Genomic DNA, 18831 nt, shown 5'->3' with positions numbered 1-18831 from the left:
AGGTATTCCGCTTAAAGATCGGATAAGAATTGGCAGAGATATAGTCATCGCCGTGGGCCAAATGGGGGTTATCGTATTTTTGAAAAGGATCCTATGGAAAAATGGGAAAAAAATGTAAAAAATATTTTGTTCTCAGATTTTGATGCAGAATGATGGGGAATCGATCCAGAAATCGTTTAAGGTATTCCGCTCAAGGATCGGATAAGAATTGGCAGAGATATAGCCATCGCCGTGGGCCAAATGGGGGTTATCGTATTTTTGAAGGGGATCCTATGGAAAAATGGGAAAAAAATGTAAAAAATATTTTGTGTTCAGATTTTGATGCAGAATGATGGGGAATTGATCTAGAAATCGTTTAAGGTATTCCTCATAAGAATCGGATGAGAATTGGCAGAGATATAGCCATCGCCGTGGGCCAAATGGGGTTATCGTATTTTTGAAGGGGATCCTATGGAAAAATGGGATAAAAATGTAAAAAATATTTTGTGTTCAGATTTTGATGCAGAATGATGGGGAATCGATCTAGAAATCGTTTAAGGTATTCCGCTCAAGGATCGGATGAGAATTGGCAGAGATATAGCCATCGCCGTGGGCCAAATGGGGGCTATCGTATTTTTGAAGGGGACCCTATGGAAAAATCGAAAAAAAACGCTTTTTAGTTTTTAATCAATGGCAGTTTATTCATCAAACTATTTTGAACTTCTTGAATGCAAATTATCAGTGGCAGTTTATTTCCGTTTTTTAGCAACCACAAAGTTATTTTGTGAATAAAAAAAAGCAAGAAAAAGGCAATAAATCAAAAAGTACACAATATAATTTTTTTGTCGTTGCTTTCGATGATTTTTATATTTTTTTGGTCTACTCCTTGTCAGCTTCCTCGGACAGATAATATATAGATTATATGCGATTTTAATTAATATATAGTACAGTTGTTAAAGCCTAAGTTGTAGTTGTTTTTAAAGTAAACTTATTTGTGATAAAACAGAAAAACACTCGGACTAAAACTTCTTTAACTTAAAAACACGAATAAGAGCGAAGAAATTGTTTTGTTTTTTATGTTTTTTTCTTAAAACGAATAAACGCAGTAGAAAAAATAATAATAAAAAAAAAAACGTAGAGAGTGCTATGTATAATATATGCCTAAAGATACAATTATTAATTTATGGATAACACATTACGGATTACAGAGGATTACACTTTAAAGAATTTAGATTACAGGATATACGGACTACAGATTACAGATTAAAGATTTCAAGATCCTACAGCCTAAAATGCAGCCAAACTACGCATTCGAATGGGGCTGGATCACCACCCATCCGTCGTTCTCCACCGAATCGGTTGTCCCGCCTCCTAGTCCGATCCCAGCTCCCCCACCGGCACTCTCCTCCAGCTGGTGTGGATGCGAATGCGGATGTGGATGTGGATGCAAGTGCGTTGGCTGTGGCTGGTGGGGATGCGGATGTGGATGCTGCAGCTGATGTTGATGGGGATGTGGATGGGAGTGATGGGAGTGAGGATTGGTGGGCGGAAGCGAGTGTCCTTGTTGGGCGTGGGCGTGAGCGTGCAGATGCGAATGATGGCCGGTCTGGAGTTGCTGGGCGGCGGGTAGCTTCTGCCACTGCTGTTGCAAGTTGTTGAAGAGACTCTGCAGGTCCTCCTGTAAAAATTACAATAATAGTTATTACCTTCCCAGTTACTCCCTCCCTGACACCTCACCTTATGGTTAATCTTGCGCAGCAGCTCCTGCTTCTGCTCCCGCTCGGCTCGATCCATCTGTACGATGAGCTTCTCCTTAAAGTCCTGCGCATAGTACAGATTGGTGTCGACGCTCAGGTACTCCTTGGCCATGTGCCGATGCTCCCTGTATATGGTCTGCGACTCGGGATTATTTGGTATCGGTGGTTCGGGCTGTAGCTCTGGATCGAGGATCTCTGCCAGCGACTGGGCTGTCCCATCGTTCTCATCCTCGTCGCCATCGGACCCGGACACGTCCAGTGAGCTGATAATCGCATCCTGATGCTGATCCTGGTGCAGAACATTATCGGCATGGCTCAAAAGCCCGTTGTTTAAATGGCTAACATTGTTGTTAATGTTGTTGTTGTTGTTGGTCAGATCCGTAGTGGTCATGATGACCGGCTTGGTATCCGTCACCGTGAGTCTTTCGCGTCCATCGCTCTTAGCTGCAAAATAAATTAAACGCTTTATTAGTACTTTTCGGGTTAATCTTTTGAGTGATATAAATTAGGTGGTGGCCCTTTGCTGTAAATGTTTGTATTTTTAAATTCCAGCAAACAAATATTTACGAGAAACCCGCCTATTTCAGGACCCCAGACCCAAGTGTGTGCCTAAATTAGTTTCTATAAAATCTGGCATTTCTTCCAACTAATCCAAACAATTTGGCTTCTAAGATTTCGGGAAAAATCACACAATTTTCACTTTCACACAAAAATTTATACTATTTTTGTTAAAAAAAAGGGAAGAATTTAAAATAAAGCTATAGGAAAATAAGAAAAAATAAACATAATTAAAATGAATTTAAATTTAATTATAGAAAATGTATTTTTTTTCAATTTAGTTACTAATATCTCTTGAATGTTTATTCTTATTTTAATTTGAAATTTTCTGATGAAACTAACATTCTAATTAATTAAGCCTTTAAATTGATTATTAATTTATATAAATTTTAAAATGATAAAATTGCTTTGAATATCAAAAATAATTTCAATAAACTAGAGATCCTTTTTATAAACCAATTTAAAAGGCCCTAAATAAAATATTAGAATAGATTGTAATATTAGATAGTAATACAGTAGCCTTTAATGATCCTTTATCCTAAATATTTAATAACTAAGGAATAAAGCTAAGGTATAGAAACCTACTATATATGATCCAACAACTGTGCAGATCGCTGGTCTGTTTAGTGTTTATGAGGGCCCTGGTATCGCACATTTTCGCAAAGAACTTGGTCCGATTGCCGGATCGAACTATAGTCTCTAGACCCTAATTGAATTTGGTTGGATTTGTTTTTTAGAACTGGCTAGATCATTTTTTGTTCGAGAGTCCAGGGAGAGCATTAAATGCCTTTTCTTCACATTGTTTTTCAGTTTTTTTTTGGGGGGGAAAATCACTCTCCGAATTTTCCTGATGTTTTTCTTTTATGAGATGACGTGTTTTTGATTTTTCACTTTTTTTAATAATTTTTAATTTCAATTGGCTAAGATTTCTTGAGAAACAAAAACCAAAAAAAAAAAAGGAGAACAAATTGATTTTGATTTAAGGATAGAGATTAGAGGGATAGAGTGTCCGTCGAAGTAGTGTCGCGTTAGTGGCATCCGTCCGCCCAGAATTCCGGAACATCTCGGTGAGCAACTCAATAACGCACGGCTCTCGGAGGCAGACTGACTCGCCCATCGGGGATGGCGAGGCGATTCCCCGATTCCCCATCGACACATCCACATCCATACACACAGCAGCAGCCGTAGCAGTAGCCCCCACATAGACACACATCTGTAGAGCCACAAATCCATATCCACATCGCATCTAGCCCCTAGCCTCTAGCCTCTAGCATCTAGCATCTAGCATCCGCCGCCAAAAAGCAAACAAACTCTCGCCGGGGATTGCCTTCTAAATGCCTCGCAGACGTGGCAAGATCGAATGGTTTATTTGCGAGGAAGGGGGGAGAAGAGTGGGGGCAGCAGAAGGGAGGATTGGGGCAGCAGGGAAGCACCTGATGACGCGGCCAAAAAATCTGTGGCATCATTCCCAGCGTCGGTGGGGCGGAAAACGCCCAACAGATTTTTTTTTCTTTATTTATTTTTTTTTTTTGGCCATGGCTTGTGGGTAAAGTGGTTTCTTTGTCTTCTGGCCAATAAAAAACTCATTTTTTTGGCCATTAAAAATTAATAAATAAAAAAAAGTTCACTTTTTATAATTAAATAATATAAACAAGTTAGAAACTAAAAAAGCTTGGGAAGAAAACAAAATTCTACAAAAATTTAATAATTATTAAAAAAATAAATTAAGCCAAATATTTATTAAAATTGTATTTATGTATTATGTATTTTTTAAACTAAAAACCGTAAAACAAAAAAGTCTAAATTTATACAAAATATTACTTCTTTATTTAATTTAAAAAAAAATCAAAAGCCCCTTAAAAAGAGTATCTAATAAAAATTCAGAGAATCTGATTAAATTAAAAAATAAATAAATAAATCATCTAATAGCCATAATTTAGAGGAGACACCTATTTAAGCAACACCTTCGAAATGGATTCCCGGAAAATGATGAACAGAAAAATCATCAGAGAACACTGACTATTAGTCACCCTCGATCGGCCTTTAAAGGGAGCCCATTCCGTGGAGATTTCCCCCTGGAGATACAATACAATATTACATATATTTTATATAAGTATGTAGAGATATAGGGCTTTTATACAACCACCAAACCACCCACCCAGCTCCATGACGAACCAAAAGCCAATTGCCCGAAGATTCATTCAAATTCGAAATGAAACTCGCCTCGCAATGAGTGCGATGAACATTGATCAAAAAATTGATGATTAATCCATTTGGCATTTTTGCAATTGGGAAATCTCGCAGATCGGATCGGATCGGATCGGAAAAATCGGGGTATACTAAGGGGTAAACAGCAAAAAAAAAAGAAAAATAAAAACAAAAATAAAACTGAAACTGAAATGAAAATTTATTTAAATCGCTTGTTGATTGTTGATGCATTTACTATTTTACACATTTTTCAAAATAGTACTGCACGATCTGTAATATATATTACCACTAAATAGTCTATATATTATATAGAAGATATAGTATATATCGTAGGGGGTGTCAGAAGGGGGGGGACTTACTATGTAAGTCTCTGACAACCCGAAAAGTCAAATCAGATTTTGCCACTCGACTTCTCCCACTAAATATACAAATCGTTTTTCGTCCATGTATCTATATAAAGATATATATCTCTGATCTCTACATATACTATAGTCTCAATGTGTGCTTTTGTTTCTGTATTTCGAGAGACGAAATCAAAATAAAAGTGAGATTATTGCCGGGTGAGTCATCTTCGTCGGCATCGTCATGTGTGCCCCCCTTCTCTTTTTTTTTTTCTTCTGAGACTCTACCAGACCCCCCCTTTTTTTTTTTTTTTTTAGATAGGTGTTGTTGTTGTTTATGCTCTAGAAGGCAGCAGCGACGGAGCATGCCTTTGGCTATAAATCTGTCCCGAAATTGCCAGGCTAGCTAACAAATTACAAATTATTTAATTGTGCAGCGAAATTTTGTGCAACTATTTGGCGCTGATACCCTGGGAAATAAAGTTTCAAGGGGGTATATTTGTTGTGCAGGGTCATTAGAGTGTGACGAATATGATAATTATTATTTATATTTAGAGTTTAAAAATTCTAATAAATTAATCATTATTATAACTTTTTCTATCTTGATTTTTAAATTGAAAAAATCGTTAGAAAATTGTAAGAGTTCGGGTTCGACTCCGCATGTTTATTTCACTTTAAAGTCTAACTATTGGAAATTAGGACTTCAAGATTTGATCCAAAATAGAGTTTTTCTTAAAAACATTTTTCCAGAATTTTTCAAAAATAATATATTTTCAAATAGAAAAATATACAGAATCCGAGGAAAGAGCTTAAATATTTTTTTCTAGGCCAAAGAATCAGGTTTAAAATATGCCACCTGGTAACCCCTATCCCCAACTATATATACCCAAGTGCAAGACCGAAGGATCGCAGCTAAATGTCCGCTGATCCGAATGAGCGCACTAAATATTTATAATTTATGCCGCCCCACCGCCAGAGACATTGACAATTGAATAATGTTCAAAAAGATTCCTACTGCATTATGCATTATATATTGCATATATACCTTTTTTTTTTTTTTTTTTTTTTTGTGCACTATATGAAAACACCGCGTTGGCTAATTAACAAAACATTGAGTGCAGTCCCCCAGCTAGAGGGAGATGGGTTGTATCGCGGAGAAGAGAGACGGCAGGAGCATTGTTTACACACAACAATATGCGTCACCTTTGGCTGAGACGACCAGCGGGCCGAGAGCCAAGTGGCCAAGTGGCCAAGACGGCGGTGGAAACGGTTTGGCCAAAAAGCCAACAGCCAACAGCCAACAGCTGTCGGGCCACAGAAGATGACACAATGCGTCAAGTAAGAGTGCTCTGTGTGCTCCACATACGAGAGGTGGGCAATGGTCGACTGGGGGATACCCTGCAGGAGGTATGGAAGTATATTTAACTTTCTCCTATTGAGGCTCTTGTATTCCAATGGCTATATAAAACTTTATCCACAAAACTAAATAATATTAAGACTAAAGTCGACTTGGTACTATCCTAAAGTATTGAATAAGATAACAAAGTCCTTTAAAAATAAATCTTTTTTTTTTTTCTGTATTTAATTAGTGTGGAAAATATTTATTTATTAAAAAGCTTTATTTTCACATTGAAAGGTTTTGGGTTTTAAGGTTAAATTTGTAATTTTTCTGCATGATATTATTGGAAACTTTAAATTGGAATACATATAATATTTAAGAACAATATTAAAAGAAGGACTATTTTATGAAATAAAATAAGGGCCTAAAAAGGACCAGGTTGCAGGACTGTTTAACCTGATGACTGATTATAAAACTCCTGGCTCACATATATATAATCGCACTTCAGATAGGTCTGACTGGAGTTTAAGGATCACATGAATTCTATAACGAACTCAAAGGATCAAGCCTTCTGATGAAGGGGCAACTCTGTTATTGGCAATCGAAGCAAAGGACATAGGGTGAAAAATACTAGCAAGTGTATTTTGTTTATTAAAAATACTATAATGCTTTTCTTTGGCCCAGAGTGTCCTTTGAAAAATGGTCAACCTCTTGTTTGTTTGTGAAAAGTATTTTAAAAAGAGCCAGAACTATTATTTCCATAGGACGTTGGTCATTATAGAAGAAAACAAGAACGGAAGCCTTACATTAGGGATTAAGGATTATCCTTGAGGATAAATTAATAAAATAAATAAGCCATCCCTGAGATCAAAATGGTTTTGTCAAATATTTTCTATATTTTTTAAAACCCTGCTTATAAAATATAAAACAAATCCAGCTACAACCAGTTTTCTTAAATATTAAAAAATGCTTAATGATAAAATCGAATAACGAAACATGAAAGTAAAAAAATAAATCGCAAAAAACTCACCGTGCGTACTGCTGCTGCTGCTTTCGCTGCGACTCAAATCGAAGCCATTCTACCAAGGATACAGAAGGACAATAAGGATATAGAAGATATAAAGATAATGAATTTAAAGGACTAACCTCCATCACGTCGAGTGAGAGTTCCGGCAGCGGTGTGTGTGCCATACGGATCATACCGTTCCGGATCGTCTCCAGCCGCTGGGTGGCCTCAGCCGAGGAGGTGAGATTGAAGCTATCGTTCCGGCTCTCGTTGCTCTCCTCCTCGGGAATGGCGTCCCAGCGATTGCTGCTCATTTGGAATAGCGGTGGATTATTGTCAAGGTGGCCCGAATTGGTCGGCGTGGCGTCCGATGATGTTGTTGATGAGGTATTTTCGGTCATTGAGCTAGTTGTCGTCGTTGTTGCAGTTCCGATGCCTGCTATTGCTTTCGCGTTCACATTGGCGTTAGCCGCCGACGTGGGTGTTAACTGTGTGGTGGACAGACTCAGTTCGTCGTCCTCCTCCAGCGAACTGAGGCTGTCCGGCTGGGCGGCCACCGTGCCGTCGCTCTCTTTGGTGACAATCTGGCGGAACAGGAGAGTGCACATGGTATTAGTTCGGGTGTTTTATGTTCGGGGAACAGTTAATAAGATTAATTATTTATTAATTAATATTATTAGCTATTTTATACATTCGTTTTCAACTTTATTTAGTTTATGTCTTTATTATAATCTAAAAAATAAATATTTTTAGAGGCTTATCCATGACTTTTATTGTTTTAAAAAGTTTTTGAAATTTTACTTATCTTTTTATAAAATTTCATAATTATAATTAAACAATTGCTTGGATATACTTATAATTTTAAGGAAACAATTTAATTTGTGAAAATATATATATTTTCCTTTATAGCGGAAAAAAAGGATAAGGATATCCTTTTATTTATAATTCCTAAGAGTTCCCATCATAGTTTTAATTCATAAAAAAGCTAATAAATTAATAATAAAACTTTATATAAAAAATAATGTTTTTAAGAAAAGTATTAGGCTTAAAAACCAAACAAAAATGCCTCTAAGCTTTAAATTATAAATTTGAACAGGAATATAAATACTTTCTATAACAAAACTGTGCAAATTACTCATTGAAAAAACAAAGAAATAACCCCCACTCACCTGTTGATTAACAAACGTGTACTCCAAGGGCTTCTCCGCCCCCGTATAGTCCTTCACGATCTCGTGCATGACGCCCACGATGTACTGCATAGAAGGCCGGTCCTCGGGCGCTGTCTTCCAACAGGCTGTCATCAGGTTCTCGATGCGCTTGGGGCAGGTGGTCAGCAAGGGAGGCCGTTCGCCTGCAAAATCACAACAAAAAACAATATAATAGACGGCTAAAAAGGAATTATTAGCAAGTCAGACCCTTGTAGATTTTCCACTGAATGGTGTAGGCATTGTCGATGCCCTTGAAGGGCTGCTTCCGGGACAGAACCTCCCAAAGTACAATCGCCCAGCTGAAAATGTCGCACTTCTCCGTGTACTTCGAGCCTTCAAAGACCTGTAATATACAGACTATTAGCTGACTTCTAGAGCTTGAGTTTCGAAGCGAACCTCTGGTGCCATCCAGGCAGCACTTCCACGATTGTTGGTCATCATGGTGGACTTGTCGGCGACGGTGCCAAAGTCACAGATCTTCAGGTTCCGTCCCTTATTGGTGAGCAGAAGGTTCAGTGGCTTGACATCGCGATGGATCAGGGGTTTCGGTGTCATGGCATGCAAATAGGCCAGTCCCTAGAATAGTCAAGAGAATATGAGTTAAACAGAACAGAATGGTGTGTATGGAAACTCACCTCGGCACACTGACGCGCCCAGCTCATGGCATGCGCCAGCGAGTATGCCGGCTTCACCTTCCCGTGCAGGAAATTGTGCAGTGATCCGCCTTCGGCGTACTCCATAATCAAATAGGTGGACTGCTGGAACGAGGAGATACCGTGCAGGGCGATGATGTTCACGTGCTTGACCCGCGACAGCTGCTTCACCTCCTTTTCGATGTCCTTCTGCTCGGCGCTGGCGAAGAACTCCTTGACGGCCACCAGCTTGTCCCTCCAGATGGCCTTGCAGACGACTCCGTAGGACCCATGACCGACTTTCTGTGTGGCAAGAGGTGAGATTAGTTTGTGTTGAAAAGGTTTTTAAATTAATATTAGGTTTTAAATGAAATATAGAAGGTTTTCCTAGCACTATTCCTATTTAGATGTGATTAATACATAAACCTTACAGGCTTTGTCGTTAGTTTTTGGACTCAAACAACAAACATATGGAATAAACCATGATGGAGACCTTCAGTGCCATCTTTTGGATAAATAAGCAATCTTAATGAATAGGAATAGGAGCAAAATAACTCTAAAAAGCATCAGATGATTACAATTTAGGGTTTTGTTGGCTTTTAAGAGTCACAATCGATCTAATAATGTCCTTAAGTCTAAATTACAGCCACTAGCAGGTTATTACGTTTCCTGAAAACACTTTTCAGAGCGTCTACCATAGCCTAGCACCTAAGGAAGCCAGCTACGCTACAAAATCCTAAAAAACTAACAAGATGAAGCCTCCAAGACCCCTGGCATGCGCACCTCTTCGAGCCTTATCTCGTTAAAGTCAACGTAGGTTGCCTGCAGAGCGTCCAGCGATGCGGTGGCCATCTCCTGGCGGCAGCTGCCTCCGCTCTCCCAATCCGCCGACCCTCCTGCGTTCCTCCTTCCCTAAGAATGACTTGCGGACGCGCTTAGCGGCCAAGGAGACAAGGAACTGTAGGTGGTAGATGGTAGGTGGGTGATGGCGTGGTTCTGTATCGACCAGCAGCGACGGCGGCGATATGGTGATGGCTGCGACGGGCGAATGGCGATGGAAAAAAAAGATTGATATATTCGCTGCGCAGAGGACGGAGGAGGGCGGCCAAAGACGTGGGGGCGTAACGGTGGAGCAGCGGGGCAGCCGTGGAGCGGGAGGTGGAGGTGGAGGTGAAGGAAACGGAGACGCAGGCGACGTCGAAGGCGAAGGCGGAGGAGGATTGGATTCCACTGACGATATCCGGATGCACGGGATGCGCGGAGTCCACCGCTGGGCATCTGACGGACGGGCCTCAACTGTTGCCGGTGTGGATCAGCATGGGAACAGCATGCACTCGATTCGTTGCGTTCTTCTCCGGGCAGCGAATTTCTCAATAATTAATTCTAGGGTTGTTGATAATATATCAAAATATCTATATATCGATATACTTTGTATAAAAACGATGCAAATATATCGATATTTTTCATGGTTTGCGCCTTCGCTTCATCCGACTTATTGTTAAATAATTTACAAAGATATTAAATAAATTATTATTTTGAAGAAATTATACTAGCAATTGGAATATCATTTTAAAATGAATAGGCAATTGTAATTTTTTGAATTTCGCTTTGCAGTGTGACCAGTTTAGGCGATGGCCGGAATATACCAACCGTTTATTGTTTGAAACAGGAAGATAATCTTAAGAAAAGTAAAATATAATATTTATATCTTAAAATAACTTATTCTAATCTTATAACTTAATAAAATTGATTTAAAAATACGTAATTCGCAACAAGAATTTAACAAAAGCGCCATCTTACGTTATAATTTTGCTTACAGCGGTCGACTCTAGATGGCGCCACTCCCAAGACTCCTCAATTAATTTGAAATACCATTGTTTTAAATGAAAAGTTAAATTGAGTTGAGATTGTCACTGGAAAGTAGGAAAAGCCAGGAGAACTCTTAAAATTTCAAAGAGTTTCTGGAGCTCCACGACCAACGCTTCGGCAGAGCCAGCAAATCTATAGACGGCTTTCGCATTGAATACCAAACTCCGTTTCCGGGCGAAGATGGCGGCATTCTCACTTCCGGCCACTCTGCGTAAAAAAATTCCTTAATTAATTAATTTACCATTATTATTCACTTACGAGTTCCCCAAGGATGCATGATTTTTGATAAAAATCCCTGCTGAAATTGATCTTCTCTTTTATTTTCAACAAAGTCTCCGCTTTGGCCGAAGAACCTGAAAATATTTCTAGCACTTGCACTTCCAGACATACTTCTTATTTGTATTTAGTTCAATTTTTTTCACAAATAATTTGTTCGTATATGTAACGCTGACTAAAACAGAATAAATTGCTGTTTGGACTTCAAGACCTGGATACGAGCTGACAGGAAAAGCAAAGGCGGAAACTGTACTTTATTAATCGATAAAAGTTAAAAAATGGTGTTGGAAAAGATGAATGAACAATTTTTAATTAAATTATTTATAGTTTTAGTGGGTAATTACTTTTGATAGGACTTAAGGACTCTAAGGACTTACTGTAACCCTCTTAAAAATCGAATAACCAACAAACTCTTAATATTGGTACAAAAAAACAATATTTCGAAAATCAAGTAGGCTATGAAGTAGAAAGTACCATACAAGTAGGCTGTGGATTCAATGTAAGTTGGAATTTTTCCCATTTGGAGAAGGAGTTCATGTGAAAGCCTCATTCCTCATTTAAATTCGTTTCGTTGATGTTCATACATTCAATATTCTCGGGTTAAATCGCTGTGATAAATTGCCGGAAAGCCTTAAAAATATATATTTTTTCTTGACTTTGAGAGTGGATCGGTAGTGAAGAAATAATTAATATTTTTCAGTTTAGGCTGCAGTGCTTGCTTTGAAAATTCCGTCAGATTTGTTTACGATTTCGGTTGTTAATATCAGTCAGTCGGTTCCGGTTACCCCATTCGGTTATTCCCTGGGTTTTCCATTCACGTCGTTAACCAACTCTTTCGTTAATTTTTCTAAAAATTCATTCTTTACAGAACCGTGCTCGTAAGTTTAAGAAAATGAAGAAAAAGTTTGGAATTTCTTCTTACTCGTCGAGTCTTGCTGGCTTTAGCGAGTCAAGCTCACTCGCCAGTCTTCTTCACTCGCCAGTCTTCTTCACTCGCCAAGTTTTCTTCACTCGCCAAAATTTAATTAAATTTTTCCCTCCTTTCTCCAAACACAGAATCTACAAACCATGCAGCAGCTAAACTGGAACCCGAACCAAGGAGCTGGTCCTTACCACCCTGCCGGTCATCCGACTCATCACCATCCGAGTCACCATCAGCACCATAATCCGCAGCATAATCGCCACACCAGGGACCCGGTGGCTGCTTGGGCCACAAGGAATAGGGCACCTGTCGGCCAGCCGAAGGTTCAGCGCTCGCAAGAGCCTGATCCTGCAGAGATACAGAGTCTCATCGATGTCGCCGCCGAAGCTTTGGAGGAAGAGCTTAAGCAGATATTGTCCAATGATCATTTGGAGGTAACTATAGGGGTTACTAGTTACTAGTTCCAGTTCTTATTAAATGTAAATCAAATCCAGCTTCCCGATTGCGTAAGGGAGTTGGAGTTCATAGGACCTCCGATGGAGCCGACACCCGAGGAGCGTGCCGAGCAGGAGATGCGGGCGAAGATCCGTCGCGATAGGCTCGAACGGGAGCGCCTGGCCAAGGAGAGGCAGCAACACCGGCAGCAGAACCAGCAGCACAGTCACAACCACTCCCAGGACTACTCCCACAGGCGGCCGTATCAACCACGGGTCCGACCTCAAGTGTCCTTCTACCCGTCGCCTGGCCTGATGTCAACTACCTACTATCGCTATCCCTCGGCCGCCCAGGTCTTCACTGTGCCGGTCCAGGTGCAGAACCAACCAAGTCGCGCCATCAAACGTCGCCAGGAGGCTCCAACCCAAGTCACCCATCCCCATCACTATCCGCATCACCATCAGGCGTATTACAATCTGTATGACCAGCAGGAGTGTGCCAGGATGCAGGCCGATCTCGAGCAGGTGCAGCCGGGTCAGCTGGTAGCCTACCAGGAGGGTCCTGGTAGTGAGGTGCACTACACCCGGGTCGTGCCAAGGACTTGGCCCTTCTTCCGTTTGCCAAAGTCCACCGTGGAGTGGAAGCCGCTGCGGGAAACCAAACAGATCTGGTCACCCACAGGACCCAATCGCCGTGGCAATGATCCCAGTAACTCGATACGTAAGTGAATGTTATATATATACTTTATTTATATCTTTAATTTATATTTTAATAATTTAAAAAAATAATATTTCAAGCACCACCACCACCTGGCTTCGAGAATGTGGAGGCTCAGGGCGAACGCGACGAGAGAGGCCGTCCTATACCGGAAACTCAGGCCACCACGGGCAAGAAATCCATTTCCACCAGAGCCCGGAAGCTTTTGGGCGAAGATGTGACCGTAGTTCCGCACACGGACTATCTTGCTCCGGAACCCATAGCTGCCCCGGAGAGGGGCCTGAAGGAAGCGATGCACTTTGTGGGTGAGTTTTTAAGGATAAACTTGCTAGAATTTGTATTTATTTTTTATTTTATTAAATAATTTAATATAATTCCTTGCAAAGCCTTATCTGACACTTCAATGACCGACCGCATGGCCCAACTGACCGTGACCAATGGAGCTACTGGCGACGGATACTATGTCATTCCGGCCAATCCCTCGCACCAGACCAAGAAGGCCTTGGCGGCCATCAAGCGCCACCAGTTGAACCAGACACGGTATGCCCCAAACACCACTTATTGGCATCTCCTCCGCCAGCAGGAGCACATCCGTGCCGCAGATCAGCCGGTTATCTCGGACTCGGAAACCGATTCAGGATCGGATATGGGATCGGGAACCGGATCAGGAAGCGCTAGATCCGCCACAGGATCAGTTATTGAATCACCCAGAGAATCAGCCAGAGAGTCAGCCGTAGAGTCGGCTTTAGAATCTGCAAGAGAATCTGCTGGCTCGGGCATGGATTCAATCGTGATTCAATCAACTCGACTTGCCATAGATTCAGCTTCAGGTTCCGGTTTGGAATTCTTCATCGAATCGGCCAGAGGATCTGGCATGGAATCGGTTCTTCAATCTGCTCGGGAATTTGCTCGTGTATCTGTTCCACTATATGCTAGGGAGGCTACTCCATTATCTGCCTCAGTATCGGCTCGAGAATCTTCTCGAATTTTTGCTCCAGTTCGCGGAGCTGGTTCTGTTATCCAATCTGCTTGGCCATCTGCTCAAGGATCTGCAGGATTGCTATCCATACAAGGAAATGAGGCAGCCAGTGCATCGGCTAAGGAGAGTACATCCTCACCAGGATCTACATCAGGATCAGGATCAGGATCAGGATCCGGATCAGATTCAAAAGGCGAGACAGGCCGAGCCAAAGACAAGGCTACATCCGGAGGCAAGACCAAGACCAAACCCAAGTCGAAGTCCAAGGGCAAAAATAAAGCCAAGACCAGCGAGAAGGATACGACCACCAACGCGGACAGCGCACAAGGATCCCAAATTGTCGGTTCCATCGTTGAGGAGGCCCTCGATATTGCCGGGAAGCAGATTTTGCCAGATCATCCTCCGGAGAAAGATGATCGCAGCGTGAACGAAGCTGACTTTGAACCCTTCTGAGTCCAATCCCATTTCATAGATCCTCCCTTTTCTGTATGTTTATACGACAATTATGGGATATTGTTACAATCTTTACAAACATCTGTTTCAAGAAGGGCTCAAAGGGCTCTTACAATAAAAACGACAAGAAAAGGAAATACTGGTATAGTTTATTACTAAGATACGACGAAATCTGACGGGACTGACGGGAAATCGATATAGAAATCGTTGAAGCTATTCCACTCAAGAATCTGTTAAGAGTTGGATAGGATATAGACATCGCCGTGGGTCAAATGGGGGTCCCTGGCACTTTTCAAGGGATCCTATGGAAAAATTGAGAAAATATCTAAAAAATATTTTGTTCTCAGATTTTGATGCAGAATGATGGGGAATCGTTTCAGAAATCGATTAAGGTATTCCGCTCAAGAATCAGATAAGAATTGGAGGAGATATAGACATCGCCGTGGGCCATAAGGGGGTCCTTTCCATTTTCCAAGGGGATCCTATGGAAAAATTGAGAAAAAATCTAAAAAATATTTTGTTCTCAGATTTTGATGCAGAATGATGGGGAATCGTTTCAGAAATCGATTAAGGTATTCCGCTCAAGAATCGGATAAGAAATGGAGGAGATATAGACATCGCCGTGGGTCAAATGGGGGTCCTTGCCATTTTCAAAGGGGATCCTATGGAAAAATTGAGAAAAAATTTAAAAAATATTTTGTTCTCAGACTTTGATGCAGGTTTATGGGAAATCGAACTAGAAATCGTTTAAGGTATTCCGCTCAAGAATCGGATAAGAAATGGAGGAGATATAGACATCGCCGTGGGCCATAAGGGGGTCCTTTCCATTTTCCAGGGGGATCCTATGGAAAAATTGAGAAAAAATCTAAAAAATATTTTGTTCTCAGATTTTGATGCAGAATGATGGGGAATCGTTTCAGAAATCGATTAAGGTATTCCGCTCAAGAATCGGATAAGAAATGGAGGAGATATAGACATCGCCGTGGGTCAAATGGGGGTCCCTGGCACTTTTCAAGGGGATCCTATGGAAAAATTGAGAAAAAATCTAAAAAATATTTTATTCTCAGATTTTGATGCAGAATGATGGGGAATCGTTTCAGAAATCGATTAAGGTATTCCGCTCAAGAATCGGATAAGAATTGGAGGAGATATAGACATCGCCGTGGGCCATAAGGGAGTCCTTTCCATTTTCCAGGGGGATCCTATGGAAAAATTGATAAAAAATTGAAAAAATATTTTGTTGTCAGATTTGGATGCAGATTGATGGGGAATCGTTTCAGAAATCGATTAAGGTATTCCGCTTAGGAATCGGATAAGAAATGGAGGAGATATAGACATCGCCATGGACCATATGGGGATTTGCCGTATTTTTGTGGCAATTATCATGACAACCTTCTTGTAATTTTTATTTTTGGAATTTTTGAACAAGTTTCCCTGCAATCACTTGGCTAACTTTCGGGGCTTATGTATTCTGACTTTTGGGGCTATTAAAATAAAAGCATCCTGTGGAGGGTGTGCGAGGCATGTGAGAGTGTGTGGGTGGGAGGCTTTAAGGCTCTTTTTATTTAATTACACACTGACTGGAAGGGGAGCGCCCTGGAAAAAGGACATTTGAAGCGTTGTACATAAATGAAAATGAAATAAATTAAAATAAGTGTCGAAGCAAAAGGCAAAGGCAAAAAGGACCAAAAGGACTATGCGTCTGCCGGTGTGTGTGTGTGTGTGTGTGGAAAAGCTTTCACATGCGACGCATAAGATTACACACACACACACACACCCATGTAAATCTCTCTAATGTGCATGCATTTGTAAAGTTCGAGTATCCTTTTTGTATATTTTTTTTGTTTTTATTTTTTTCTCATTCCATATATGGCCGTACATTTGTTTATCTTTTTTTTTATATATTATATATGTATATATTTTTTATGTTTCCCAAGGAAACTGAAAAGAACGAGCAACTCGGAAAAATCGGAGGGAGGGGGGGGGGATCATGGAATGGGAAAATAAAATCAGAAAAAAATAAAAATAAAGTTGAGAAGTCCGGTAGAGCAAAGACAAATTCATGTTGCATTTTTAGCTTAAGGATATTATTGTATCCTTTGCATCCTTTGTGTTTTTGTTTTTCACTTTTTGCTTACTTTGTTTTTATTTGTATTTTTGCTCAGTTTCTTGATTCCCTTTATTTTTTTTAGGTCTTTTGTTTTAAAGCCCAAAGTGAATCCTGGCAAAAAGGATATAACAAATGCAAGAAGAAAAAATAAAGGACAAAGGACATGAAACTCAGAGGAAGAAAATGTAAAAGTTAAGCTAGAATTTTATGCTTATTTCTTAAGTACACTATTAGTTTGATATACTTTTTGTAAAAATTGAATTGTTTTTGATCAAGATTCGTAAGTAGCAAGGTCACACTAAGATGAGATGGTCACATTTCTTGTGTTTATTAGAAGTAATATATTAAATTTTAGGTCGAACTTGACATTTTTGTTTAAGTTTACTGGCCTAGCAAGGTCACACTTAGGAGCTTTGTGGGCTAAGATGGTCACATTACTTTAAATAAGAGTGGCCATAACTATTTAGTTTTTTGATTTCCCTTTTAAAGTGTATCCAAAGAGTATCTTTTTGGAGCTCAACCAGACAAAGATAGATTCCTTTGGCTCTATGTATCCTTTCTGGTATATATATATATATAAGTATATATGCATAATGCATGTGGGTTGGATGTAAATGCAAAAATAAAACTGCGAATTGCCAACTGCGGCCAGCCCGTATCCTTGGGCGTCTGTGCGTATGGAAAGTCTATGTATATATATATAAAAATCCGTATACATTATCCATCAGAAATGTGCGAGTTTTAGATTTATTTGTAGTTGGACAAAGAAACAGGCTTTTGCCGGAAAAAAAAAAAACAGGCAAGGATAAAAAAGGACTGAAAGGGAGACTATATCCCTCAGAAAACTTTATTTTAATTTTAATGTGGGCGCTTGTAATGCAAAGTAGATGCCCAACAAAAGTTTCTCTTCTTTCCTGGGGGTCAACAAAAAATAAAGGAAAAAAAAAATAAAATAAAGGGGTTGGGCTTGGGATTTTGGGCTTGGGCCGACAGGACATAGGGGTGGCTGGAGCAGGTGTCCTGGCTTCCGTTCACATCCTGGTCTTCTTCTTAATGGGCTTGCCGCACTTTTACAAATTGGCTCAATTGCAAGTTTATGCGTCCTTGTCCAATGGATGGCCGCCGTCCGCCGGAATCCTCCAGCTCCTTGCAACTAATGCCGCCATATGTGTCCAGGACTCGTTAACCTTTTCCGATTCGATTTCTCAGTTTAAGGGTCTCAGTGCCGGTTCCGGTTTTCACACAACTGATTTGTGGGAGTTCAGTGGGGAAGGGAAATAATTTTTATTATTAAGAAAATGTATAAGTTTTAAAAAAAAATATAAAAAAAACCAAGTACTTGTTGAAACTGAAACAGAAGTGAAGAAAAATGTTAGCCATTGTTAGGGGGTATCCTGGCACAAAATTGTATTACACCTCAATAACAACATCAGGACATGGTGATATAGCATTGGGGCTATAGTCTGGAGGAAGGTCTTGTTAGGGATGTCCTTTTTGTCACTCGTCCTCCCCAACCTCCCTCCCAAAACACACACGTATCTGCTAAGTATGTGTGACAAGTGATGCGTGTTTTGTTGCGGCCACTGTCCATCGAGTCCTTCTTAAGTGATGTCCTTTTTTTCTCAATTTTTGTTTTTATCGACTAGCCAGGACACGCTCAACGACTAGCCCCCTCAGGCCGCCTTCCACCATCTTTTTTTTTGTGATATTTTTTTCATGCTTAATTGAATGGGTCAGTCATGGGCCGTTGTCCGGTTGCCCACATGGTTTCCATGGCCATAAGCGTTGTCAACATTCCAATACCAATCCCGGGGACTGATACCGATTCGGATACGGATACGGACACTCCGATACCCACCACCACCACCGCCCGGAAATGTTCAATTCAATTTTTTATTGAGCCCCCAAAAGGCCAAGGATGTTAGCTTGGCTTTTTTTAGGGGGATTATGGTTTTCTTAGAGCTGAAAAAATAGTTTAGATTTAGAGAAATATTTATAAATGATATAAAATAAAGAAATTCCATTTTAGCTATTGGGACTTT

At 40.2% G+C, this 18831-nt stretch overlaps 2 protein-coding genes across 4 annotated transcripts; one reads left to right on the top strand and one right to left on the bottom strand.

Moving 5' to 3' along the window:
- Positions 1-1114: 1114 nt before the first annotated feature.
- On the bottom strand, positions 1115-11371 carry LOC6498785 (mitogen-activated protein kinase kinase kinase 7). Of its 3 annotated transcripts, none has more exons than XM_044717258.1 (10): positions 11156-11371; positions 10829-11104; positions 9032-9331; positions 8793-8972; positions 8604-8739; positions 8358-8539; positions 7329-7772; positions 7213-7261; positions 1717-2180; positions 1115-1657 (listed from the first exon to the last, which is right to left on the bottom strand). In XM_044717258.1, exons 3-10 carry the CDS (start codon positions 9134-9136, stop codon positions 1283-1285), a joined length of 1935 nt encoding a protein of 644 aa, XP_044573193.1. In that variant the 5' UTR covers positions 9137-9331; positions 10829-11104; positions 11156-11371; the 3' UTR covers positions 1115-1282. The 3 variants fall into 3 exon arrangements, with proteins under 3 accessions (XP_044573193.1, XP_044573194.1, XP_001967248.1); XM_044717259.1 differs by having other exon boundaries at positions 10846-11104; XM_001967212.4 differs by lacking the exons at positions 10829-11104; positions 11156-11371 and adding an exon at positions 9812-10433.
- Positions 11372-11716: 345 nt separating this feature from the next.
- On the top strand, positions 11717-14806 carry LOC6498767. The gene is made up of 5 exons (XM_001967211.4): positions 11717-12051; positions 12230-12529; positions 12590-13250; positions 13328-13552; positions 13634-14806. Exons 2-5 carry the CDS (start codon positions 12242-12244, stop codon positions 14677-14679), a joined length of 2220 nt encoding a protein of 739 aa, XP_001967247.1. The 5' UTR covers positions 11717-12051; positions 12230-12241; the 3' UTR covers positions 14680-14806.
- Positions 14807-18831: the final 4025 nt, after the last annotated feature.

The sequence above is a fragment of the Drosophila ananassae genome, chromosome XR, assembly GCF_017639315.1.
Source record: "Drosophila ananassae strain 14024-0371.13 chromosome XR, ASM1763931v2, whole genome shotgun sequence".
NCBI lineage: Eukaryota > Metazoa > Arthropoda > Insecta > Diptera > Drosophilidae > Drosophila > Drosophila ananassae.
Note: the sequence above shows the minus strand (reverse complement) of the source record. Positions and strands in the feature narration are given on the sequence as shown.

What these genes read in the sequence shown, in the direction of transcription:
- LOC6498767 (XM_001967211.4), top strand. Translation starts at nt 12,242, where the DNA reads ATGCAGCAGCTAAACTGGAACCCGAACCAAGGAGCTGGTCCTTACCAC. An exon ending in TGTCCAATGATCATTTGGAG is followed by an intron (nt 12,530 to 12,589) that starts GTAACTATAGGG and finishes AATCAAATCCAG; the next exon opens with CTTCCCGATTGCGTAAGGGA. An exon ending in TGATCCCAGTAACTCGATAC is followed by an intron (nt 13,251 to 13,327) that starts GTAAGTGAATGT and finishes TAATATTTCAAG; the next exon opens with CACCACCACCACCTGGCTTC.
- LOC6498785 (XM_001967212.4), bottom strand. Translation starts at nt 9,880, where the DNA reads ATGGCCACCGCATCGCTGGACGCTCTGCAGGCAACCTACGTTGACTTT. An exon ending in ACGAGATAAGGCTCGAAGAG is followed by an intron (nt 9,332 to 9,811) that starts GTGCGCATGCCA and finishes CTTGCCACACAG; the next exon opens with AAAGTCGGTCATGGGTCCTA. An exon ending in GGGCGCGTCAGTGTGCCGAG is followed by an intron (nt 8,973 to 9,031) that starts GTGAGTTTCCAT and finishes TGACTATTCTAG; the next exon opens with GGACTGGCCTATTTGCATGC.